Source organism: Pungitius pungitius, chromosome 17 (genome assembly GCF_949316345.1).
Source record: "Pungitius pungitius chromosome 17, fPunPun2.1, whole genome shotgun sequence".
Taxonomy (NCBI): domain Eukaryota; kingdom Metazoa; phylum Chordata; class Actinopteri; order Perciformes; family Gasterosteidae; genus Pungitius; species Pungitius pungitius.
Genome location: NC_084916.1, coordinates 13,028,567 through 13,055,126, shown reverse-complemented (window position 1 = coordinate 13,055,126; position 26,560 = coordinate 13,028,567). Strand labels below are relative to the sequence as shown.

The window sequence follows — 26,560 nt, the reverse complement described above, 5'->3', positions numbered from 1 at the left end:
GGTGTTCACCTTTCTCATGTCAGGACATCAAGAAAAGCTCCTCTTTCCTCTTTCTCTAACTTTGGCCATTACACGAATGATTTGCTTACACCTGCTTGCCTCCAACCATTACATATCAAAGGCTTTTGACAAAGTTCGCTCATATAAAAGTACCCCGAATGCCCAGCTGTGTTTATGACTCTGTGACGCTCTAAACTCAATGTTGAAGAAATTTATATACGGCCAACAAAGGAATAAGAGCTGCAGATCTTTAGATTGCTTCCACACTCAGGGGGTGGCCATCATAGAATGACAATTACAAGAAATAAAGGGCACACAAAGGCAAACTGACACATTTTTGTTAGGTTGAGGTGTAGATGCTGTTCTTATACTCATTCTAAAATGTGTTTTTTTAATTTCTGTTAATCCCTGTCTTCACACTCCTGTTTGTCATCAAAACAGACACAAATACAGCCATTTTGAAGTTTTTTTGATGGTTTGATGACTTTTCAACTCCACAAACCAAAACAGGTTTCATCCCCAACAACTGCAATAGGTGAGATTTCCTCACCTCTAAGTGTCATTGTCATGTCATTGTGTCGTCAGGGTAACAGACAACATCAGTGCCAAATGTCCTCGCCTTTCCCTGCTCCATCAATCAAGGTTGAGGAAACGCTTCCGCTTGGTGAAAGCAAATTTCCCTTCTTGCCACTGACTGAGATTGGGGCCACTTGACAGTCCAAGAAAAAAAAATTGAAATACGAAGAGGAACAATTTGTAAAAACTGGGGGGTGGGGCCTTTAAAATGCACCCTGACCTGACATTTTTCTTAAGGTTGCTAATCCATAAAGCAAGACGCCAAACACCTGCATTATCTTTGGTACTGTACATTTCCAGGGTCCAGAAATGGTATCAGAGTCAACACTATCATGCCAAATACTCCATAATCAGCTGATCTTTGGCTTCCCAGTGTTTTAGAAATTATCTTTTTCCATATGAATAATCAATTTTCTTTTTAAAAAAAAGTAAGACGCATGCAGAAATCACAGGAGTGTTGGTCCTTTGCCATCATCTAAAATAGATTTCTAAAAACCAAGAATGAGCCGAGAAACCGAGGAAAAGATCACGCTCTAGAAGACGTCCGATCCTTTGTGTGTTTTATTAAAAAAAACAATAATCAGAACCCTGCGTGAGTCCCCCATGGCTCTAAGTCCAAGAACTAATGATGGCAAAGAGGATGAAAATGAGGAGGGATCAGCGCGGCGATCCAAATAAGGTTCCCCCAGGAGATTGTTTTGGTTCACCACCCATCATCCCAACAGCTGTTTTACAAGAGGTGACCCTCTAACAAACCCAGTGCCTTGGATTTCAATGTAATCAATGAAGGATCCAACTGGTTCCTCTATATCCCAAACTTGGGTGTGGAAAGCTTTTTCTTCTCGACACGTTTCAGCAAAGGGGACATTTTGCTGTACTCGTTCAGCGATGTTACCACACGTCAACGATTGTGATTGAGGGAGAATAAGGGGGAGACTGGGCTGCTGAAATTAGGTCTAGCTAAATGGAATTTGCATTACTTCAATCTGAACATGTTAACATCGTCCTGAACTAACCCTCATGCATAATAGTATTGTATCAATCGCCCCTACAGGTCATTGCACACATCCTGGGAAAAACCTGAGGTTGTCAAACTCAAATTAGAGTTGGTTCAAGGTGCCTCTGCACAGAGTGCAAATCAACATCAAATGGGATGCAAAGGATTATATATTTTGAATCTTTTGTTGGCGCCAACATAATTACATGTAATGGAAATGCCTTGATAATGTCCTTGACAGGTATAGGACTTCTAAAAGATGGTTTCACCAGTTTGATTAATGGCTGCCGTCATTTTAGACCCTTTAGTCAGCGACACACTCATGAACACACTGCATGATTCTGATAACATGCAGAAACAAAAGGTACCCGAATTTCATCTTTAAAAAAAACAAAAACGTATCAGATATCTCAACATGTTTGTATGATTCCATTGAATATATTTTTAATGGAGCTTTATTGATCTGTGCAGACACTGGGCTCTAGTACCCCCAATTGATAATGAATAGCCAAAAGATTAATAGTGCACAGCCATTGATCTTCATTAAAAGCTGTTTTTTTTTAAGCTGACCATTCTGTTCGGGAGGCTGCAGATTGTGTCTGGCTGGTATTCATTTGAAAACTGAACACGAATTGTCTTTTTTTCTGAATAACAGATACATTGTGAATAAAATATGTAAATATTCTCCTCTCCAGTGCTTAGCACTCAGGGAAAATCCCCCAAACCATTTATTGGTTTAGCCAGTATTATTTTGTGATTGGTTACTTCATACGAGGATTCCAAACTCTCAGATATATGCTATTTAATATGTAAGGAGTATGCATATCATTCATGATCTTTTTCTCTAAATATTCATTTCTCAAATGATGGTAGGCATCAATCCCACCGCATCTGTAAGTGCAAACATACGTTACCGTGTATTATTCTTTTCCCAATGTGCACAAATAGTATAGTTTTGCTTTGGGCCTAACAAATAACAAATTGAGTGAGTACGCATAAAGGACAGATTTTGGTTATCGATGATCTGTAATAATGACTTTGTACTGATACCAAAGATGATTGTTGGGGAAACATACATTCATCCCTATACTGTATCTGCATTGCATGATAGGATATCAATCCTTTGTCATATTTGTTTAATCCTGCCGTCCCCTGGGAGTTTCTGATACAACAAGCCAGCATTTTGGAATTTGTTTTGGATAAAAAGTGTTTTCACTCCAGAATTTGTCATTGAATGCACGCAGGACCAGCGGGAAACGTCTCCACCAAGAGCATGTTTGATATGCTGAATCCACGCTTCTATTTCGTTGCTCTGGTATATCACATAAGCACGTAACAGCCGGCCCATTTTCCAGCTGCATAGCTGTCTCCGGTGCACCGTAAATAAGGTTTGATAAAGACGCCGCCGAAAAACGACTTTCACGCGTCCCCCCGATTGATTTAACGTGACCCCCGTTTCCAAACGATATTGGAAGCCTATTTAAACAGATGAAGGCTTAAATTGTCTTGCTAGTATGCGCATTAATCTCCCATTCATCATCATTACGGTGTGATTGGTCCGTCCACGCCTCCGCCAGCCCCTTCCGTTACGACAAGGGCCTGTAAATTAGGATGTAATCCAATTTAAACAGCGGCAGCAGCAGCAGCCGCGGATCCATTTGTTTTCGTCTGTTTTCTTGAATCTGCTGTCTGTGGACAGCTGCACCGCGCACCGCCCCCTTATCAAAGCGCTTTGTGCTAGTTGGAGGAGCTCTGGGGTCCTTGAGCCAATTCTCACTAATAGGATCTTATACGGCGGCTGTAATTGGCGTTGTGTGCGCAATCCACGAAGCCATCACGCACCGGAGCTCGGTCGCGTACGCAATTTTTCTGCGATTAAATGGCATGTTGATGCTGGATTAGGCCGCTGAGGATTCCGCGGGATAGTTTATGCGGCGAGGGGGGGGGGATGGAGATCCATATGCGTGGCCGGGTAAATGTGCTTGTAATGGACCTCGCTTTAATGTGTCATTGTAGCACGGTGCAGCGCGGGTTCAGAAGAAGGTTTTATAGTTCTGCCGCTCGTTTGCAGCCAAATACAATTTTTGCTTTTCAAATAACCTCCCGAAGCCGGAACTTTTGGAGCGACATTGAATAGGCAGTCACTCGGATCCGTTCATCTTTATTTTATGGAAGGATTTTATTATGCACAAACCAAAGCCATTTTCTTGCATGACCTGGGTCCCTATCGGGCTTAAAGACAACGGTTGATAGTTTACATAAATCTGCCTTGTGGTTTCGCCCCAGCCCGAGCGCCTTAAACGGTGTATTATTCCAAACATATGCATTTTAATCAGCTTGGTCACACTTACAAGAACTCCAGTTAATAAGGCCATCAATCAGACGTGTGTTCTGGAGGGAGTACGGGTGGGACGGGGAGAGAGGGCGGGAGGAGGGGGAGGGGGGGGGGACTCATCTGTGCGGTGCAGTACTCTCGGTGCTTTTAACTCAAAGGAAGAAAATATAGTGACTTTGTTCGTTTTTTGTGTGTCTGGTTTTCCATTTTGTGCACAGATATATTTCCCTTGGACAAGATGAACGTGCTTTCCTTATTGTCTGCCGTATATTTGAAGGCTTTATTATAAAACATGTACATGTGGAGAAATGTAGCTTTCTTATTTTATTAAACACAATAACGCCACGTTGCACGTGTTTTTTTTCTCTCTCTGCACATTACTGCATTAACTCGTGATGCGTCCAATTTGCGAAAAACACCCTTTATTTTAAATTGTCATTTTTGCCAATCCTGTTAGTCTTTTAATTTGCTCAGCCCCGGTCAAACGTGGCCAATTAAGATCCCGTTGATTGCTGGCGATGTCGCTCCGAATCATCGATCTCTTTGCATTTCCAATATCTCCAGACAACTAATTCTGTCGTGTCTATTAGGTGTTGGGAGAGAAAATATGAGTGGCTTTAACGGAGCCCGGGGACCACTTAACTGTCACGTTCAATCTAGCGGTCCCATCAGGAGATATGGGGGCAAACTGGTGTTTTGACACCGACCACTTTAGAAGAAAATTAGTGTTATTATTGGAGTTGGATTGTGTGGGTGGTAGAGTATAGAAAATCCTTAACGGCCACCAAGCCAAATAAAATGACGCGAAAGAGGGGACACTTTTTGGAATTCGATTTTATTATTTAGTCTTGGGTGAAAGTAACATTTAGGAAGACTTTTTTTTTACTCTCAATTTCTTAACTCTGTATCGAGGCTATTTTCTATTTAAATAAATCATTAAAAATCGTTTAGAAACATTCATTTGCTCGATTTATTCCTTGACAGTGTTTATTACAAATTAAACGTTAGGACAACCGAGTCAAAAAACGAAACAATCTAAATAAAGAAGAAAAATCAAATAAAACATTAGGTCCTTCAACAGTGCAAGGCAAGAAAATTATTTTTTTAAAAGAGTCAGATAAGCATATATTAATCATATTTCCATCCTTGTGTAAGAAGGGTCTCTTAAGTCGTTAGGGGGAGGAAGGGAGAAGGGTTGATCGGCTTAACAACGTTGACTTATTATTTTGTTCTTCCTTCTGATTGTCCGCTCTCTGCCTCTTTCCATCTTCCGCTGGGTCCTTCTCCCCCCCCCCCCCCTCCTCCCCCCCTCCTCCCCACACGTCAAACCGTGCGGGGCCGCAGTAATCCGTTCCCCCGGCGCCTTGTTACTTTTTGGCAGTAACGATCCCTTCCTGGTATTATCATTAATTCGACACTCAAAATTCACCGGTTTCGTACATATACATCACTTACTAATTTCACTAGCATCTGCACATTTCAACCCGAGGCCTCCGCAGAGGGGGCCCCGGTGTGGAGAGCTGCTTGATAATGAGACGGCCGCAGTCTGTTAACAAATCTCCTTGTTAAAATATAAGAGAGAGAGAGAGAGAGAGACCGAAAGCATCATTCTCGCGTAACTAGCGAATGCGTGTAGGTCGAAAGAGACGACGCGTAATGATGAATGAAAAATAACTAAAAAAAATCTTAACTCCATCCATCACGCACATTTAAAACGTCTCTGGATGCACCTCTCACACACGTCAAATGAATCATGTAAAAATGGTTATCTGCTTTTCTGTCCATCTCTCCGTGTTTCAGTCACGGCCCTGGCTCTGCAATGGGATACGTGTGTTTCAGGAGGCTACTGGGATGGCCGGTGAGTCAGATGAAATTCTGCATGGCTAATTATCTCACCCCAAGTTCAAGATGGCTTTCACTGCTTTACAGGTTAGCTCTTCATGCTGTTTCTGACCTGATCGTACAATATGTTAAGTTAAAAGGCTTATACGCTAAAGACTTTTATAGAACAATTACTGGTTTAGTTTTTATCTGGTCAGAGGCACTTCTTCCCTCTGGTCTAAAGTCACAGGTGAGGATTTGCTGAGCACCGACGGCGTGAAAGTGACAAAAGCTTCAGTCCTGCTTGTTGGGGAGCAAGCGAAGTCCGAGGCGGTGGGCCTGGTTGAGATGCCGTTGGACTGGCTTGAGTGACAGGCCAAGCAGGTACAGGGGCTTCCCCCAGGACCGAGGCCGTGGGTTGGGCCCGGGTACAGGGAGGGATGTCTGAAGGCGCACAGGAGCTCCGGCCTCTGGTAGGGGTGAGACAGCATCCGGAAGCTGTCGAGGGAGCGCAGGGGGTTGGAGAAAGGGGTGCCTGCCGGAGACGAGCCGGCTCCGACACCCAGGTGGGAGTAGTAAGGTAGCGGCAGGTGGGATGGGAAGGGGTAGGGCAGGTTCCCCGTGGCGGCCGCGTGGCTCATCATGTAGGTGTAAAAGGCCGGGTCAGCAGGGTGAGGCCAAGTCATGGCCAGACGCTGACGCTTGTCTTTCATCCTGCGATTCTGAAACCACACCTAGGACGGAGACACACCGAGTCAAATATTAACTACAACCCCCCCATTGATCAAAAGACAAACGGCAATAACGGACTCATACAGTTCCGCTTTTGCGCTCCAAGAAAAATGCCAGGTTGTTGTTTTGGCTTTTATTATTTCGGATTAGATGAAATGTCATCTTTAACAAGCCAATTACTATCCTTTTGACTCTGTCCGTTAAATAAAATAGGCCTTATATAATATAATAATAATAATAAAAATAATACTTATTATTATTATTTGTATCCTTGGAGGCAAAGTGCTACCTTGATGGTGGTTTCAGGCAGATTCAAGGCGGCCGCCAGTTCGCATCTCCGCGGCCTGGACACGTAGTTCTCCCGGTAAAATTCCTTCTCCAGCCGCGCGATCTGCTCGCGGGTGAACGCTGTCCGGTACCGGCGAATCTGATCAGCGGCATAGGACAGAGAGCCCGGACCCTGGGCGATGTTACCCGGGTCGGCACCATTCTCACTTGGGTGACCCGGAGAATCCCCATTTCGACCTGAATTAGTATGCAGAATAGTTAATAAGATGAAATTAGCATACGGGTTAAAACACATAGGAATAATTTAAATTGACATGCATCACATTGAAACATTTTATTAATTTCAAGTGATATTTATGCATTTATTTTCCTAATTACATTATTTTACTGCACTGTGTTTCACTTGTATTATGAAGGGCCTTCCTCTCATTTAGTGACGTCTTAAAAACGTCCTACTAGTGTTTATGTGGTTCAGTATTTTCCACAGCATAGCCAAATGTATGACCCGTAATTTCAGTAATTTAAAAATGTGGATTGCATTTGGTCATGTATTGATCCCTTTCGGTTTAAAGCACAATACAAAAATATCAAATATGCCTATGTTCATTTTAATATCAGTATCTGCTAACACAATATCTATGACCCATTTGCAAAAAACAGTATCAGGGCTTTGCACCATAACGGTGCCAGAGAGACAACCCACACATGCCTATACGTTGGTGGCCTTGCCTTCACGTTTTCGCTTGTGGTTCACATAAAAATCTGACTTTCTTCCTCCTCCCGTGGACTCATTTAACTGATTTGCTTTCCGTGACTCATTGTCAAATTCAGAAGGGTAACCCCTTGGTTAGATTGTGGATTTCACCTCAGCGTGTTTCCAGCAGCGATTTGCAGTTACATCTGTTGTTATTATGGCGACAGTACATTTCCTTCAGCGATAATATACATTTTCGATTGTATTGCACACTGATCGTGATTGATCGTTCGCGTGCATTCTGAAATGTCTGATTGACACAGTCCACGTTTGCATTAAATAAACTTCATTTGCACAGAACGTGCAGTCACAGAAAACCCGCAGTGGGATGCAGCGCTCAGCTTACCTTTAGCTATCGGGTAGTCCATGCTTTCAGGCGTGCAGCTGACGTCAATTTCCTCATAGAAGTCCGACTCGGTGTCCGAGCTGCTGCCGTCTTTATGGGGATGATCCCCTCTGTGTCTTTCTCCGGAGGAAGACCTGCCGACCGGCCTTATATCTGCGCATATATTCCTCGGTGCGTTCTCCTCCATCACCACCTCCGCTCTGCGGGAGTAGGGCGCAGCGCCGGGGCTCAGGCAGCTCCTGTGCCCGGGCTTCCCCTGCGCGGAGCCGCCGATGGCTCCTGACAAATTGGAGCTGCTCTTGCCAAGCTGACCTCCCTCTGCCGGCATTCCCATCTCCTCTCTGCTTTCCATCGCAACCACGACTTGGAAAAACCTCGACTTCGCGGTAGAGTGCAAGCCGTCAAAACCAAGGCGATTATTTTCAGATTGGAGGGGTGTGTGTGTGTGTATCTGGTGACTACAAGGGTGAGGGGGCGGGAGGGGGTGGGGGGGGGGGGGGGTTGAGTCCCAAGGAAAAGGAGAGGCTTCTGGAAAAGAGGGGGGATGCAATCCGGTCTGACCCTGACAGAAGAGCGCTCCAGAGTGCGCCGAGGGAGCTCTGGGAGGGATCACCATTTACCCTCTCTCTCTTTCTCCGGAGCTGTCATTCTTAATAGGCCAGTCGTCATGCCCCCCCCCCACCCCCCCCCCCCCACACACACACAACCCCCCCCCCCCCAACCCCCTTCCCTCCAGATGACGACACACGTTGATTGGATATAAACAGACGAAGCAATGGGAGCGTCGAGACTGTGGTGGAAAAGATGTAGAGGGGATCCAAATGTATATTAACTCTAGATATATTAACTCATTACCTAACTTATATTAATTAATATATATTGACCACATGATTTGAGTGCAACGTATCATTTTTAATAATAAAGCCCTTTTAACTAAATATCAATCCAAATAAGTTGCATTTTACTGCGCCCCCACAAATTATATTATTCTTACTCTGTCATGACTTCAACAAAAGTGGAGTCAAGTAAAGTACTCAAAGGTCAAGTCTCGCGATCAGAGTATAGATAAAATGCCTTTTCAAAAACCCTCGACCAACACACAGGCAGTAAGCTCAATTAATTAATTAGTTGTACCATACTTGCCATGTGAATTCTGAATAAATATTGAACTTGAACGAAATCCCAAATTGTCACCAACCCTCACACATTTAAACCATAATAGGAACATAATTATGCTCTATTATTATTTCAGAGTTTTTAGATTTTAGCATTTCAGTAAGAAGAGGTATGAACTAGCCCTTCTGTGTCATCACGTATTTACTCCCCCAAAGAATTTGGACACATTCGCACAACATCTAGATTATAATGACGCAGCGCGCAAGGTGTCCACTGGATATTTTGAGCCTAATGCCTCTTCTGGGCTGTCATCAAGTCTACCCTCCCTTTGTTCAAACTTGCAACATCAACCAATAATGTGTGCACCACCTAACGATGACACATGTTTAAAATATGCTTCTATTGGACTGAAAATTCGTATAAGTACTGCACCTGTTAACTTACCTAAGCACATTTGCTCTTGAAAACCTAAATATCCTTGGAATATGTGATGGAAAGTGACTTTACATTTAAACTTTAGCTAGGTTAAACTTAACCTGGTGCCTCTAGAAACAGTCTCCCCTTCTTGAGTTTTGATCAAATTAAACACGTGCAGCATGTAGGGCACGCTGGAGCACTGGGACGCCAGCTTCTAAAGGTGGGCACACGGTGCCAAAGAGGGGGAGAGAGAGGGAGACAAGGCAGCCTTCGCTGTCCTTGTGCGCCCTCGCCTGTCCGAATGAGGGAAGAGGCCCCGACGGCGGCCGCCACCTCCCCTCCCCCCTCCCCCTCCCCCTCCCCGCCAGCCGAGGAGCTGAGGGAAATTCCTTTGGCTCCACGACGCTTTCATCTGGCCAGCAAAGGAAAAAAGTGGACCCCCCCCCCCCCCTTCTTTCCTTTTCCTCTCACTCCCCGGCGATGTGATTCAGCTGCTTTTGTTAACTTGAAATGACTATAACTACTGCAAATAATACGGGATAACTCATATCAGGAAGTCACTCTTCTTATGCATTCGTCTAACTCTCTGTAATCCAGTATTCGTTTCACTGTAATCAATTGTGTTTTTCGTTTTGCGTAAACTCCCCTGTTATTGTATGATAATTATTTGGGTTTTCTTATAGTTTTGGAGACTGAAACAAGTGCACCGTTAATGATCTGTCTGCACATTGTTAATAAAAAAAACCAACTACTGTGAATCCGCTTAACTTCCTCAATGGAAGCAAATATAATTCCTCTTGTTTCCCTTTGGTCTTTATGGCACACACAAGTTGTTGTCTAATTTATGGACATGCTGATTTGTATTGCCAAGTAAACATGAAAGGAATAAAGCATCTGGTGGTCTTTTATTCATGTCAAGATGTTTTGTGTGGCCATTTTTAGGGCTTGTTGTATGTTGAAATATGCGCCTGGGGCCATTTGATTGAGGCATATCCCATCAGAGGCCGCATTTTCTAGTGGACTCGAAAATCCCCCCCCCCCTCCCCCCTTTTTTTTAAAGACACTGGTTCCCTCTGCTTTCAAAATACTAAAGGTCACCACGTCTTTACGTGAAGAATACAGAGACCGCACTGGTCCCACTGTTGTATCCAGGCGTTATGCAATGGGTGGACGTGATCTTGTGATCATCTGCAGATAACACTCGGGTTTTGCGCAACAGATGACTGTACTGCTTTACAGTAGTGTCACTTATATTGTGTGTGTTTTAGATAGTGAGGGACAGAGGCGGGTTTGGGGGGGGGGGGGGGGGGGATTTGATTATATATGTGCAACCTTTTCCACATGCAGAAGTCCACATGCAGAGCATCGGTTGTCTTTCAAACGCAGTCCAGATCCTACACGGGGAGATCAAAGAGGGGGAGCGCCCCACGCGGCAGACACTGCAGAATGCGCCCCTCCGTTTTACTAGCCAGCCCAACTTGAACTTGACCATGCAGCCTGCGCAATATAGGGACCTAATCTAATCCATGGCCCTGGCAGTGCAGAGCTGCCGTGTTTTGGCTTTAAACTCAAGAACACGTTTCAGCAGAATGAGCGGCTTTAGGTGGCTGTTCAATAGATTGAGTTTCACTCAGAGAGGCATGAGCTTAAGACATATAACATCAAACCTTCATTATCGTGGCCACTCCCTCCTCCGTCGCTCCAACATGGCCTTGAAACCGGATGACGCAGCATAGCAGAGTTAACTAGTTGACCTTGGAGCAAAGGTACCCTGGTGACTACAGCTGGAGAGCTCTTAGACTCCCGTAAGACTCGCCTGTGTCCGCGCTCCACCCCGTCCTGCAAACACGGGGCTTAGCAAGCCAGTGAGATCAGGCCTGTATTACCCCATTAAAAAAGGCTGGAAAATCATGGGGCATGGCTTACTATCAATTCAGCGGTAGCGAGGCAACACACCGGGTGCAAAGCCCCGGCGTTTCATGAGGCTGCGCGTAAGGCTGCCTGGCAACTTTTGAGAAAGGGGATATTTACAAGTCTGTTGCAAACGGGTTCTTATTTTTAGACAGGCTTGCTGGCATCTGTATGTATGTCCATCTATTTCTTGATAAGTCCTTTATTTTTAGTAGTGAAGTATGACTTTTCACGTGTGCAATGTTTGTCTGATTTAAAGCCATGTTCGGTTCAGTTGTTGATTGTTGTGTTGATGTGCATCATTGAAAGGGTTTTATAATCAGCCCCTAAAGACTCACAGGTTCTGGATAATATCATGTCGATTTCTATATTGACCATAACTTTATTTTGCCACAAATCAGCAATTTAAGTACATATGTTCTTACGTGAATAAATACGTTTTTTAAAGAATATGTTTTAGATCTTAAGCACTGAATTGCGTGGTCCCCTTTCGTGTAATAATTTAAATTACTAACGAATAAATCCGCGCTTTATCAAATGTATGTATTTTATTTTCTCTAGAAAATATTTACTGCGAATTTGATTTATTTGATTGTTTTCTTTGAACCGGTTCTTGAGGTGTCTCAAATCAAATTTGCTTTTAATAAAGAAAGTAAAGATCTGAAATGAAACGGGAGAACGCGTTTAATGCAGTGCGTTATCTTATTTAAAAGTTATAGGTTTATATTGGATGTACACTGTGTTTATTTGTCATGTACATGCTGCTAAAGCTAGACTTATAAATGCATTTTGGTTTTGGCAGTCTCAGGCAGAATCAGAAGGCCACCGCCAGAGAGATGTTTCTCCTCCACTATAGTGGGAGATGAAACAGACGCCTTTATATCTGACGTGATTCCTAAACGTCAATAAACGATCTCACAGGCAGCCGTTGGTGTTACTGCAACATTTTAGACTTCTGCTGGGGAAATTGAAACGTATACAATGAACTTGTCCATCAAATGCACATCGAGGGGAGTTAACAGTAAACCTTTAGGTGGGTTTCGTAGGTTTGGTGCATCTGACTGGGTCCGTTTCTCTTTTATTTTCATGCAATCATTCATAATTCCACGGCATGTCCAGAAAATATGGAAAAGTGACGTCTGGGACCGCCCTGTGGTTCACTGCTTTGACCACAAAAACACATTTGGTTGTTATGTTCTGACAACTTTTTGACAGCCTTCTACTTTAAACACGTGTCCTCAACCAGACTGACAGTTTAGCAGCCCCCCCCCCCCTCTCTTTTTATATCATTAACGATGGAAATTTATGGCTGAACATTACTTTGAATAGACCGTTTCACTTTGTACACGCTTCAGGCCAGTTGGAATAAATGTGCTCTCTTGCGCAGCGCGTAATTTGGATGCCAGTTCAACTGGGGGAGTGGGGGAGTGGGGGTGGGGGGGCTTATTAATAACGATCACAAGGAAAAGCCAGGTTGCTTTTGCCAACGTTCTGTAAACCCCTTAGAGTCATTTAATAAAACTTAAGAAAGGTCCATAACGAAATCAGGAAGATTATAATTTGAATATAATTTAGTTATAAAACAAATATTTTTTAAGCAAGCATTTAGTCGCATGGTTGCTTGGTTCCACCTATTTCTGAACAGTACGCTAATACTAATTCAACAAGTGTCTTCTCGGGTTTGGGCTTCACGTGTAGCTCTGTGGGGAAACTGGCATCTGTTACCTGGGACAATGTGTGCACCGCTTCAGTAAAGTGTGATCGTCCATTATGCTTTGGGACGTCTGGACTGTCCACGTGTGCGCGTTACCTTGGCGACGGAGCAGGGCTGCGGTGACCGTGGGAACGTTAAGGTCCGACCACGGCGTACATTGTTTGTGATATAAAAACCAAACAAAACGGCGTGGTCGCTATCACACGGATATATGAATGGCTACACATCTCACTTGACATAGAATATGACAACTGAAGGAAAGATTCGTGATTAACGTTTTGTTCTGAAGCTCCGTTTGATTACATCGACGAAAGCGCCGCAAAGCGCGCAACAGGCCCGGCCTTGCAAAGTGATTGACTCATTGTCGTTGCTGCGTGTTGCTGCTGAATGATTTAATTGGCCTTCCTCATATGACGAGGTCCAGTCATATGCGGCCTCGGTCATAGTTTGAGTCAGGTTTTATTTTACCTGCAGTTATTTTTTAAACGGGAAATTCACGAGCTTGCAAAATCACACTAAATTCATCGAAACGGTTGCATACAAAAAGTTTAATCAAACTTGATTTGCTGATAGATTTGGCAAAAGGTCTATTAACTAACGTAGAAAGAACATTTTGAACGAGTAGTCCTTGCAGTGAAAAAATGAAGGTATTTTTGCATTTTTAACTCAAACCATAGCTTATTGTGTTGTATAAAAATGCTTCTGTTTTCTGCGATTAACACTCTAATGTTACAATAAATAATGTATTGAAATGTGTGGTATGTTCCTGTGTTTTATTCCTGTTCCTCATACAGACTATTAGTTGGCTCTTTTTCACATTTTTAATCAAACACGAGAAAAATACAAACAAATGGTTTGGTTAGTGGATTCATGTTGACACATTACTTCTATCAAATGACTATTATTAACAACAACAAAAAAGAATGCTGACCCACATTATGTATAATATTATATATTTTAAGAATGTTATTATTACACATTATTTCGGTTACAACACTTCGATCCTTGGTGCTTGCTGAGGAAAATAAAAATGAGTCCATCATTGCTTATTTTGTTCCCAGCTTTTGTTTGACTTTCCGAAGTTCTGTTTTTTTCAGTGCCGATAAATGGGCCTACATCACAAAAGCCCAAAAGGTTGAGAAAACATTCCTGTACAGCTGAACTGTGAAAAAAATGCATCCACAATTGTTAGCAGTGGATCATTTCGCCTATGAAATTGTTTATGATTTATTGTACCTTTTACACTTTTTCAATATCTGTATCACTCAAAAAAGACTTCATGTTGTTTTGTAAGTTTTCTGTTTACTGGGTTAAGGTTTAATTTTACACAATGGAAAGGAAGCCAATCATACAAAAACGCTTTTTTTTCTCCTTCTAATTTACACTGCATCTATAAGCTGGAAATTAAACATCTGAATTCACGTTTTACGGACTTAAGGGAACCCTTCTGTTTAGTTGTTGTTTATCCTTGAATAGCAGAAATTTACCAATAATTTAACTCAAAAGTGCCAAAACCAATGAGCAATGCTAAAACTCTGGTGACAAATCCAATAGAGGCTCCACGATGTCCATTTCCTCCAGCACAGAATAGACAGAGAGAGAGAGAGAGCGACCGGTCATAAACCACCAACATGCACGCGCCCACACGCACATGCAAACACACACCAACCGTATTCCGTCCCCTCATTTCAGAGATCAAGATCATTTTCACACGTATCTGTCAAAAACACCTCCAAAAGGTCTTCCAAAAAAAAAAAAAACCAAAACGGCACCATTTCTTTTATATTTCCAATGCCGTAATACCAAAAGTAGACGAACCCAAGTGCAGCGGGTCGGGACTTGTTCGTGAGGATGAGCAGTGGAGAGAAACCAAATGACAGTAAAAGTTAATGTCCTCCAATAGCTTTCATTGAGACAGGAATTCTCACCCCTCTTCCGCTCTTTTCAAGCCCTCAGACGGTTCCTTTAAAGCCTGAATGGCCCGACAGGCTGGATGGCTAGACGGCAACTTTCAACTTGACCTTGGCCTCCAGCCGCGTCTACCTCGTATGTCAAAGCAGGCAGCAAACTCCAGTGGTGTTTTCTCTGTCCACATGTCAGAGGTGTAGTGTCTTGAATATTTACCCCCCCAAAAAACAAGATATTTCAACCGTTTGTCTTAGATTTACATGGAGTTATTCAAAGGATGGCTCCCTGATGTTGCAACTAGAAAGATTTGAATGGTTGAATTAAATTCCCTAAAATATGGCGACTTGGGTTCCTTATTTCTCCATCCCAGGCCGATAACATTGTTTTGTACGCAGGCGGCCGAGTATAATAGCGCCATAGTGTGTTGACGCATCAGCGAGGGGCAGAATGTCTTTAATTCCTTGTAGATCACTTGCAGCGTTGGACCCGAATATAATGGAGTATTATCTGTAAACCGTGATTCTTCTTCATGGCTGTGGGATGATATCGTGTTCCTTCAGCGGGGCAGACAAAGGCTGCCCACTGTGCGTGCAGAAAGGCCACGGCTGCATTAGTCAAATGTGCCGTAACTGGGGGGTTTTTTTGTGTGTTAACCACGTCTCAATAGTGGCATCTCACTTGAGCTTCAAGAATAAAAACAAACATTGTAAGTCATTTATTATCCCTGCAAAAAAAAGCATTTGCAATTCGGGAATGTAACTCAATAGGAATAAACTAGGCTCTAACTCTTACTTACTCTTACTCTCAGATTACAGACCCATCCATCTCCACAGAATCAAACAAGGCGAAGAGCAAAATCGCCTTAAAGGTATACGGTCACTCTACTTCGCCGCATTTTTCTCCATTTAATTATCGGCGCAGGGTGATGTTTACCGTCCTCTTTGCATAAGCGGGTCACGTGATGACATCCGAGCCAATGGCGGCGCGACCTCTGCGCTCTTGTGCGCGTCAGAGTGGTATTACTCCCTGGGAACCAGTATCTCCTTTTCTCAGTCTGTGCTTTTTAAAAAAGAGCCACACGCGCTTCGATGTTGGATGCCGTGCTATGACAACGTCACTGCTCCTCCGTCCTCGCTGGGTCGACCCGTCGGTGATGTTCCTCTACGACAACGGCGGAGGTTCCGATGAAGTCAAGAACATGGAGGGTTTCGCCGGGGGCAACTTCGCTGCAAACCAGTGTAGGAATCTGATGGCGCACCCCGCGTCCCTGGCACCCAGCACGGCGTATTCGGCAAGTGACGTTCCCACCTCCGGCATTGGCGAGCCAGTGAAACAGTGCAGCCCTTGCTCTGCGGCGCAGAATTCCTCCAGCGCGTCCCTGCCGTACGGGTACTTCGGCAGCGGCTACTACCCGTGCAGAATGTCGCATCACAGCAGCATTAAATCGTGCGGGGCGCAGCCCCCCTCCGCGTACGGGGAGAAATACATGGACACGTCTGCCTCGAGCGACGACTTCACTTCCCGGGCAAAGGAATTCGCTTTTTATCCGACGTACTCTACCGGTCCCTACCAACCTGTCCCCAGCTATCTAGACGTTCCCGTGGTGCCGACTCTCGGTCAGTCAGAGGCCAGGCACGAGCCCCTGCTACCTATGGAGACCTACCAACCGTGGTCTCTCACCCCCAACGGCTGGAACGGCCAGGTTTACTGCGCCAAGGAGCAGCCCCAGCCGGGCCACATGTGGAAGTCCTCCATACAAGGTAGGCTATGTGCCTCTCAAGGCACAGCAGCTCCAGCACAGAGCTGCTCGACGCGTTCAGTCTGTTACCCAACAGCAGACGGGACTCGGAATTTCAGTTATCTGTGTCAATCTGCAGAAACAAACAGCTCGACAAATTGCTTGTTGCCCAAATTATTGAAATAATGGCGTGGGAGAAATACACATTGAAAGTGAAGAAATAATCTGTTTTATAAAATTTCCCCACCACGAACAATTCTTTTTTTTTTTTTTTTAATTAAGCAATCGTAAATATCACAGATTATTTGGTATTGTTTCAGTGTTCGGGCGTTTTTAACCATAACACTGAAATGTTTCATTTGATTTATTTGCTATTAGGGCTGTGTGTGGCTCAGAAATATACACATTTACATGTAAATTTTTAGTTAAATGCGAAAACTGACGGCTATTATTATTTTGTCTCTTCTAGACGCGGTATCGCAAAGCGGCGGGGAATCCGGCTCTTATCGACGTGGACGAAAGAAGCGCGTGCCATACACCAAGGTGCAACTGAAGGAACTCGAGCGCGAGTACAACGCCAACAAATTTATCACGAAGGACAAAAGGAGGAGGATATCTGCCCAGACCAACCTGTCCGAGAGACAGGTCACGATATGGTTCCAGAATAGACGAGTAAAGGAGAAGAAAGTCGTCCACAAATTGAAACCCATCAGCTAGTTATTTTTCTTTTTTTTTGTTTTGTTCCGGACAATAGGCTACATATGGGAAACGCAACGCTACAGCACCCCCCCCCCCTCTACCCCCCCACACGCACACACACACACACACACACACACACACAGACACTCGAACTCATGGATTGGAACAGCAAAAACCTATTTCTGACTGAACATGAATTGTTTGAACGGTGCGTAATGACTTCCCGGCGCTTCTGGGACACACTCTCGGAGGCCTGTGAGTGAGTGGACCCTGCGGACACTTGTTGTTTAAATTACATTTGCTTTAAGAAGTGAATCGGAGTGAAAAGGAGACAATGTATAACCGCAGGTTTTTTTTTAAAATTTGTATTAATATGTCTTCTTCTCCCCCCCCCCCCCCACATCCTCACTCAACACGGGAAAACTGACCCCAGTTCAGAGGCGTGCGCCACCGAGCTACGCCTTTATCAGTATCTTTATCGACGGTGATACAAATGCAACCAAAAAAAAAGAAAAGAAATTCACAGGAAGTAATGGTGTTAGGGATTTGGACCTTGGAAATGTTAAATATTAATCTCCCCTGGCTTCGTTTTTAAAACCTAACTCACAGCCTTCATGAAGTTTAGTCTTATCATGTGGACCCGTGATTTCCTCCATCTGCGACCCATGGTGCAGTTCTTATTATAGTGCTTAGATAATCGTTCGGGTTACGTGATAATGTCAATCATAGCTTTATAAAATGTGTGCGTGTTCATGTGGTTGTACATAAAGTAAATTCCCGCTTGTTATGCAGGTTATTTGTGTGTGAGTCCAGTATGTCGGTGTTAAAGTCCGTCCCAATAAAACATGGACTTTGTTGAACTGTATCAAGTTATGTTGAACTTGGGTCCCTTTCATGGTATGTCACGATGATGGATCCTCTTAAGGTTTTATTTAGTCTTTTTTGGCAAATTTACTCTAAAATCATATCGCCGCACTTTGAAATAAAGTTGTAAGGCCCACACTTCTGCTGCATCTGACAACTATGGTATGAACAGTATCTCGTGGCTTCTTTTCTGGGTTTGTAGGAGCTCTCTTTGTCCAGAAGCAGGCTACATAAGGGAAATATCTTATTCTGAAAGTCCAACATTTGCAAAGGTCTGGCTCTGGGGGAAAAAAGGAAATGAGTGAGTTGAGGCTAGTTTGTACTGAAACGTAGGCTGACATTGCCATCTAGTGGCGACTTCTGTGATCATACCCAAAGGGATTAGGAATAGTTAAATAGTGCTACAGCGACTTTACAGAATAATGAAAATAATTTTGGATGATGATTATTGTATTGACAATAATTATTTCATTTAAATACATGACAATTAGCTAAAAATTCGGTCTTTGCTCGAGACAGAAAAGTAAATAAACCAACGCAGATGTGAGTAGCAGGAAAAGCTTGATTTAAATAATAAACATATCGTCCTATAAAACATAAAACATTTTTCCCTGATTTGCAGTGACTGTAACAACACAATTAATATTTAAACAAAGATTTAAACGGACATATAATATTGAAGGGTAATGAGGGGGACTTGTGTATTTTCTCTCCCCAAATGTCTTTGTGTGCTTTTGTTACACGTTTAGATAAATAACGAGGTTATTTTTGAATGCAAGTCACCCTTTTAATAAATTCCTTTAATATTTAGGTGTACATTGCTTTATTTTTTTGTTTGTACCGAGGTTCCGCCCTTTTGCATTTGTGTCGGTTGCTACATTTGTGACAGCATTCTGATCAACGAAATATACCTATTGAAATGTCGGATTGATATTCTTCATTTGGACAATTTAACGATATTCATGAAACTAGTTTTGATGTGGCGCAAGGCACGCCGTGTCAGTTTGTTCACTGCCCACAACCTGCCTACGTTATGTGCAAATTTAGTTCCTCTAAAGCGTATATTCAAGATGACTGTACAAATGTCGAAAGCCCCTATTAAACATCAGCACAATATATTAAATTCCTATTTTTAATTGACTTTACGTAGTCATTGGAATCATTCCCAACAAGAAATCAAACATAATCAGACTCGTGCTGAAAATGTTTTTTTTTTCAATGTTTTAAAATGAATGATTCGCCTCTTAATCGTTTTACATGACATTGTGTCACTTAAAGGATACACACTGTAGAAATATATCTGTGCTGTATCCCCATGAGGCGAACGTTTATTTTAATTTCATGAAATATAACATGAATCCATTGGAAGTGTATGCAGTTGTGTGATGTGTTGACTCGCGTCGTTAATCGTTCACTCGACTTTACGTCTGTGAATGTTTGCGTGTGAAGAGTTTTCTTTGTAATGACGTAGCTCTCCCGCTACCAAAAACGCAAACTTCCCACAACGCTTTATTTGGCTTCTTTAGTGAATGTAATTCAGTGTCACTGGAACTCAATTATCAAACCAAATGCCACCATACGTCAACGCACCTGTTTATTTATGCCTGTCGATGTAACTCTTTTATCCAATTTTGTTAAATTATCGTCATGCGCCTACTGTGTACGTACGGCTCTTATACTTTCTATTTTTATTTCACAATAATTGGAAGCACTGTGGCCTGTGTGTTAGTTAGTTTGTTTTGTAGTGGTTGCCTTGACTGCACTAACGAGAAGACTGACTCTGTGTACAAAATAAACAAAGGCCAAACATGCCAATTTAGAATTGGGATACTAAATCATTTGGCTTCTATAAATATGATTAAGCCTAATATGTCAGTGTTATAAGTTGCCGTTGTTGTCATTTTTATTATATTTTGACTTTTTAACGGATATCTCATATTGGTGGGTGAATTAACAACATTGGGAACATATGAGAGTTTCATTTAATCGTTCAGCCTCCTTGTTTCAGTTTTGAAAAAAATGATAGTAGCCTATATTTGAATTAAATTATATTTAATTTTATATTTTTTTTAAATGACTGAGGCAAAATGCTCTACTAGAGACTGGATTGTTATCTAAAATAGTTAGCAGTCTAATATCTGGAGATGATGAGATGTACACGGCCAGCTGGCGGACTGGGAGACACGCCACAGAAATATGAGACAGAAGCTGACACCCGCGTGCACGGAATGCCGCGTCGGCCGGGCCCACGTCCCGTGACGTAGGCACGGCGTGGTGCCCACGTGTTACACAATAAACTCAGAGATGGGTCAAATGTGTGACGTCTGACTGCGCAGTGTGTCTTGTAGTCCCAAAAAAAGACCAACGAGCGGAAGAGCCGAGTCTTTAGAGCGGAAGTTTATTTCAGTCACCTGGTATGAGCTCGGCCGCCCATTGGCTGCAAGTTATCACAGCAGCCTTTGATTGGTTTGTGAGGAGCAAAACAATGCCGGAGGTCCCGCCTCCACCCAAGCGCGGCGTGACAGTCCAAAGCTCACGGCACAAGGCTGCGCCTCTCGCTCCTCCTTCTCGCATCTTTGATGGGACAACACTTCCGGAATGAGCAAAAATTGAGTTCTGCCGCCACACTAAGGCAAACATAGTGAATTACAGTTCCTTCCAGTTTTCAGAAATCAACCTTTCATGCAGTATTTGCTTTGACGACAAGTAAGTGGAATAAAGCAAGCAGGGAATAGTTGTGGTAGTCAAAAACTGATGAACTCATTTGTATCATTTGATTACGTCTGAGACAAAAATGTTCCCTTTTAAATAAATAATATGTCATGATTTATCTTTGTCAAATTGTTGGATATGATAATCAAATGCTGTATAAAGGCACATATAATGCAGAAATACAGTGATCAAAGTGATCCCCTTTGGGTGTTCCGATCAGTGAAATGGTCAAATAAAGCATTAAAAGGGCCAACAATGCTCTACTATATATTTCTGACCTATGCGGTGCGTAATGTTGGCTGAGCCGGCAGCCTTGATTCAATCCACATTATAGCTCTGGTGAAGCTTGAAAGGAAGGTGCTTGGAAGATAACCTCGTAGCTTAAGCTGAGGTGCATTTGGCCGTGGCAGCACTTGACCGAGATAACGTGAGACCGGGCTTTCCAGGCCTTGCCTCGTGTCGTTTGAAATATGAAGGCCAAAAAAATTCACTTTGTTTATTTATGAAGGCTGTATATCTTTAAAAGGAAAGACCCACATTGTGTATGTGTGAGTCATGGATTACGCTGGAGGCAGAAGGTCTGTTGGCTTTGCCTCCATGTCAAATCACTCAAGATAAAACAAGACATATTTCAAATTGATAATATATAAGATATACTGAGCCTAGTTTGTGCAGTACAGAACACGTATTCATTGGATATTTGATTCCATATCGATAAACGGTACTCTTTTAGTCCGAAATAAATGGATTTGAGCGCTGCTTGGGGCTTTGGAGCAAAATAGTTGTTGAACTAGAATCAATTATCTTTTGTAATTGTTTTTAGATTTACCCTTTTTAAGAATTGGATCCCGAATCCGTTCAGATGTGTGCTGATATGGGATTTTAATAATAATTATCTTAATTTAAGCTTCGTTAAAAAAAAGATGTGAGACCGAAGTAATTTTAAAAAGTCTTCGGCCGTTGTGTGTTAATAAAAGAGTGAGACTGGTAATTCAGTGGCAACGTTTTCGTTAAAGCTCGAGGTTCAGCTGAATATTTGATTTAATACAGGCCTTAGATATGCGTGTATATCTGTTTTTACACAATGAATGGGTTCAACAAAAAACTACTTCAGCCACTGCAACAATTATATTTTTGATTGCATTTTTTTAAATAATTTTAAAAGATGAAAACCAAACAAACATCCTGAGAATACACGTTGTATTACATCTTCAAATAGTAAGGGAGACCTACACCATTCAAATAATGTTGTTCACCAGCGTCAGAATCTTGTTTTATTAGTATTATCATTTTTTTTATTCAACTCATTAAAATGTACTTTTACAGCATGTGCACGACATTCAAAAACTTGACCTGGACCTTCACTTAATAAAAAACAGAAACAGAAATGATGCTCTGAATGTGTGGTTTGTTCAGCTATCGACTAATGTGCAACCAAAATGAGGAATTACTTTCCATATTGCGACTTCCTATTTTCAAAATAAGATAAAACCCTATCAATGCACTGTCCTTTTATTCTGTGCACCCCCTCCCCCCCTTCACCCCCCCCCCCCCTCACCCTTCCCCCTTGTGTAAATTTCGTTTCGTATCCCCCACTGAAGTGCAGTTTTGTCCTTTTGTCCACGCAGGCCTATACTGGAGCCTGGTTTCCCAGGAGACCCTGTGCGGGCGAATCCAGCAGCGCGGAGTCTCCGGCGCGCAGTCAGAGGCGCTCTCGTTGACCGTGGAGTTGGTCTGTGTGGTCCGCCCGGATCCCCCCGTGCCGCCGCCATCCCATCGCCACGTCTTCGTCACCTGTGGATACGTCAGCAGTCGTTCGCCGAATCAGGTTGAATTTTTTTACAAATGCCTTATATACGTTTCCTCCTCGTTCACTTGTACGCAACCAAGTGCGGTGATTGTTTCATGCTTCAGTTTGATTGTTTTATCATCAGCCCCCCCCCCCCCTCCTCTACTCCTGAGTCATGTAGCTGAACCAAGAACAATTCAAGGTGGCAAACGACTCTAGAACAATCCCACGTTGTGGAAAAACTAAGATAGCTTGTAATAACATGTATTAATGAGTGTCTTGTTTCATTTGTGCCAGCATTGCTCCGCGTGCACGTCACCAACGGTGTGTTTAGGTCTAATTGCGATCGTTGGATGTTTTCGTCTGCTCCTCAAAACTTTAGTTTGTCCCACTGCGTCCTTTCCGTCTCCTGTTCAGCCCGACGGACTGTGCTCTCGTTTAGAATAAAGAATATATCCAAAACATGCTTCGAGGCGCAGGTGTACAGTGGCCCATTTTTTTCCGACCATAAAATGAAAACAAAAACGAGGCCTCTTTTAACTTCACTTCAAGGCTTAAACTACGGGAGGTTTCTTTGCAGGGTGCTCAGTGCGCCTATTGAGCCTGCTTTACAGCCCGAGGGCCTACCTGACGTGGCGTTAAACTGTACTTTCAGACCCCCCCCCCCCCTTGATTGTTTACTTGTTGTCTAACACGGTTTTATGGCACACGGCTCGCTCTGCGTGTTTCATTCTCTGCCTTAAACCCAATCAGTGCGCTTCTATTTTCTTAAGCATAGACGTCTCACTTCATTTAAAGTTGAATGCGTTGTAGTACAATCGGTGAAAATATATAACAAAGTTGTTTGATAGTGTTGTTAGTGTTTGATTTAATCCCAATGGCAAGCGTGTCTATTTATAAGGGCATGTGGGCCACCGTAGGAAAACAGCAGGGAACAGTGAAGGAGTGAAGCTCTTCTCTTGACTTAAATGTCTGTGAGTAAATACTGTTTTTTTTTTCTTTTTTCATATTCATTCAGTTCATTCATGTTTATCGTAGCCGGTGTGTTTGGTTTTTCCATCCAAATCCCAAACTCGGCGCAGGATCGCAGGTTCCTATTATCGAGTACTCTGCACTTAAAGCTTGCGTAAACAGAAGCAATTAAAGGAACTCCATCCAGGGCACAGTGGGCCCTTTGCTCTGTGTGAAGGACCCTCTCCCTCCCCCGAACTTGAAGTCGACCGTGCAGACAAAGCTTTGGCTTTGAGAGCTTTTACGCAGCGCCACAGTGCAGCTTTGATGACACAAAAAAAAAACAACGTCAAAGGAGATGGCCAGAGGGTCAACGCAAACACAACATACATTTAACATTCAATTAGCTTGTTTTTTTTTAATACTTGTCATTATTCTTGAACTAATTATTTCCCTTTGTTTATTCAGATGTTGTGAAATAGGAGCATTTATCGTCAGTGTGATTCTTACCTTTACACGTTTACAGACAGGATTTGTCGTTGAAAATCTTCAGCTGCTGACTTTGAGCCCGCGTTGGCGGCGACTTCCTATCACACTTGGACTGTTTTTTTGTGGTGTCTGTCTGGCCAGGGAGGAGGAGGAGGAGGAGGAGGAGGAGGAGGAGGAAGAGGAGGGGGGGAAGCGGTAGAATACTATAGCAGCTATAAAAACGCAGGTCTGTCCAGAGCTGGCTTTGGTTTTTCTGGGCATCCTGTGCTCAATTACAGCTTAAAAGCTTCAGCACAAGTCATAGAATTTGTCTGGGTTGACGGAGAGGCGGAGCGTGTGGTCGCAAAAAACACTCGAGTTGTTTGTGCCACAGCAATTTATCAAATGGCGTTGCTTGTAAACAGGACAGTGACTGCATGCTGGTTTCGGCCTATTTGGAATAGGCCGACGTCTTAGTTGGTGATATTTTAAGGTTGTGTTTCACATGCCACCATGGAACCCCCATCAGATGTGCACACCCGGGCTGTGGGGCCAGGCCAGCCGCGGCGGCCTTAATCCGAGCTCACGTCTCTCATTCACAGCACATTAGAGTCAAGTTGCAGCCTCCCCAAGAAAAGCTGCAGGGTGGCCTGAGAGCACACACACACACACACACACACACACACACACACACACACACACAGGGAATGTGCCATGGGACCAAAAACTGTTTACCAAATCAAATAGAATAGAGACATATTTATTTTAAAAAAAAGATACTGGGAAATTGTTATTTTAATTCGCTTTAGCTTCAGTGAAAAGAAGAACTTTAACACAGAATGATTTGCAGATGCTCTATGACAAGAATTCTAATGTGTCTGGACTGTTGGTCTATATGCACCAATGGTAAAATAAAAAACCATGAAGCTTTAACCTTATCAATAACAAACGTAATCACTATTTTTTTCAGTTTAATTAAATACATTTTGAGCTACAACTGTGAAATACTACTGCCGGTATTTAGAAATTCTGTAACATTATCCATTAAGAAACGTGTACTTCTTATATTTTGTGCGTGTGGTGAGCAAATGGGTTCTTCATGGCGAACAATAGCAAGAAATAAGGATGTGATATACCAATATAATATTATTATTGATCAAAATCAAAGTGTTTCGTATCATATGTCTGAATATGGTTACACAACACACGGTTGATAAAATATTAGCACAAAAACGTAAATAAATAGTTGTGCGTAAAAGTCGAGAGGGCTCGAGTTGCGACTTTCAGATCCGTTAAATATGAAACAAAACAGAGGACAAGAACAATTATGAAACTCGATTATATGTACTATTTTAGATTTTACGGTTAAAGCGGACTGTTTCAATGTTAAATCATGAACATCTTCCTCAGTGAAAACTTCACTTTACTGTTGATTTCCCCGCGTAAATACAAAATACAATTATTAACAGTACAATTTACGTATGACTCTAAACGCTACAATACCCAAATGTATTATTGGCATGTTGCTACTTAGAACCAATTCATTGACGGGGATAGCTGAAGTTTATATTCTGAGGTCCTCTCTATCCGTCCAAATATTATTATTATTATTCTGTCCCGTATTCGCTTTATTTATTCAACAATTCAGTTTGGTCTTATAGGCTAATGTTACTAACGCAAGGCTGTAGTCTGTTGAAACATTAGCCGCTACTTTGAACATGACCCTGATAACAAAATGCCCACTGGGCCAAATGCTACGTTGTAAAACCACCAAATGATGATGACTAAGAGGTTTCTAAAAGCAGATTTTACAGATAAGCTGGTTGTCTCCTTCCTCCAATTCAGGTCAATGTCGTCAATGGACAGTATTTCTGGTCCAGTCCTGTTATTGTAGGGTTATGACTTGTTGTCAGAATAATTGCATTGTTCCCGCGTTGTGTAATTCAGAAAATAAGGAAAGGGAGAAAAAATCAAATTACGCACAACATTTTTCAAAGGCACGTATAGTGTGGAAAGCACCGCACATCTGGGAAATTAATAATTACGTTTGGGTTAACTTCGAGCTTTTCAAATCCGCATTCAATTGTAGTTGTGTATTCCTCTATAACTTCGTTGCATGTTAAGGAATTCATCCTTAGGGCAACATTTTAATAAAAAAATGCCAAGTATTTAGGACTCATAATCAAATCCATTGCACACACTTTCCCTTCACACACGCAAACACACACACACACGCACACACGCGCACACACACACACACACACGCACACACGCATGCACGCACGTATACGCAGCCTGAAAATCTGTCAATTTCTGCCGTCTGGTCACGTGACCTCCTCCTCCGTAGAGTGGATGGAGATGGTTCTCCACGTCAGCCTACGTCTCCAAATGTCTGCTTAGCGAACCTGCTTCAAAGAGGCAAGA

At 42.8% G+C, this 26,560-nt stretch overlaps 2 protein-coding genes across 3 annotated transcripts; one reads left to right on the top strand and one right to left on the bottom strand.

Moving 5' to 3' along the window:
- Positions 1-5,935: 5,935 nt before the first annotated feature.
- On the bottom strand, positions 5,936-8,201 carry evx1 (even-skipped homeobox 1). 2 transcript variants are annotated; one of them, XM_037474485.2, is made up of 3 exons: positions 7,850-8,201; positions 6,751-6,986; positions 5,936-6,463 (listed from the first exon to the last, which is right to left on the bottom strand). In XM_037474485.2, exons 1-3 carry the CDS (start codon positions 8,199-8,201, stop codon positions 5,936-5,938), a joined length of 1,116 nt encoding a protein of 371 aa, XP_037330382.2. The 2 variants fall into 2 exon arrangements, with proteins under 2 accessions (XP_037330382.2, XP_062414551.1); XM_062558567.1 differs by having other exon boundaries at positions 6,751-6,897; positions 7,851-8,201.
- Positions 8,202-15,877: 7,676 nt separating this feature from the next.
- Positions 15,878-17,441, top strand: LOC119219340 (homeobox protein Hox-A13a). The gene is made up of 2 exons (XM_037474504.2): positions 15,878-16,675; positions 17,123-17,441. The coding sequence occupies exons 1-2, from the start codon at positions 15,892-15,894 to the stop codon at positions 17,368-17,370; spliced, it is 1,032 nt and encodes a 343-aa protein (XP_037330401.2). The 5' UTR covers positions 15,878-15,891; the 3' UTR covers positions 17,371-17,441.
- The last annotated feature ends 9,119 nt before the right edge of the window (positions 17,442-26,560 follow it).

What these genes read in the sequence shown, in the direction of transcription:
- LOC119219340 (XM_037474504.2), top strand. Translation starts at nt 15,892, where the DNA reads ATGGCGGCGCGACCTCTGCGCTCTTGTGCGCGTCAGAGTGGTATTACT. An exon ending in GTGGAAGTCCTCCATACAAG is followed by an intron (nt 16,676 to 17,122) that starts GTAGGCTATGTG and finishes TGTCTCTTCTAG; the next exon opens with ACGCGGTATCGCAAAGCGGC.
- evx1 (XM_037474485.2), bottom strand. Translation starts at nt 8,201, where the DNA reads ATGGAAAGCAGAGAGGAGATGGGAATGCCGGCAGAGGGAGGTCAGCTT. An exon ending in GGACTACCCGATAGCTAAAG is followed by an intron (nt 6,987 to 7,849) that starts GTAAGCTGAGCG and finishes ATACTAATTCAG; the next exon opens with GTCGAAATGGGGATTCTCCG. An exon ending in TGCCTGAAACCACCATCAAG is followed by an intron (nt 6,464 to 6,750) that starts GTAGCACTTTGC and finishes TCTCCGTCCTAG; the next exon opens with GTGTGGTTTCAGAATCGCAG.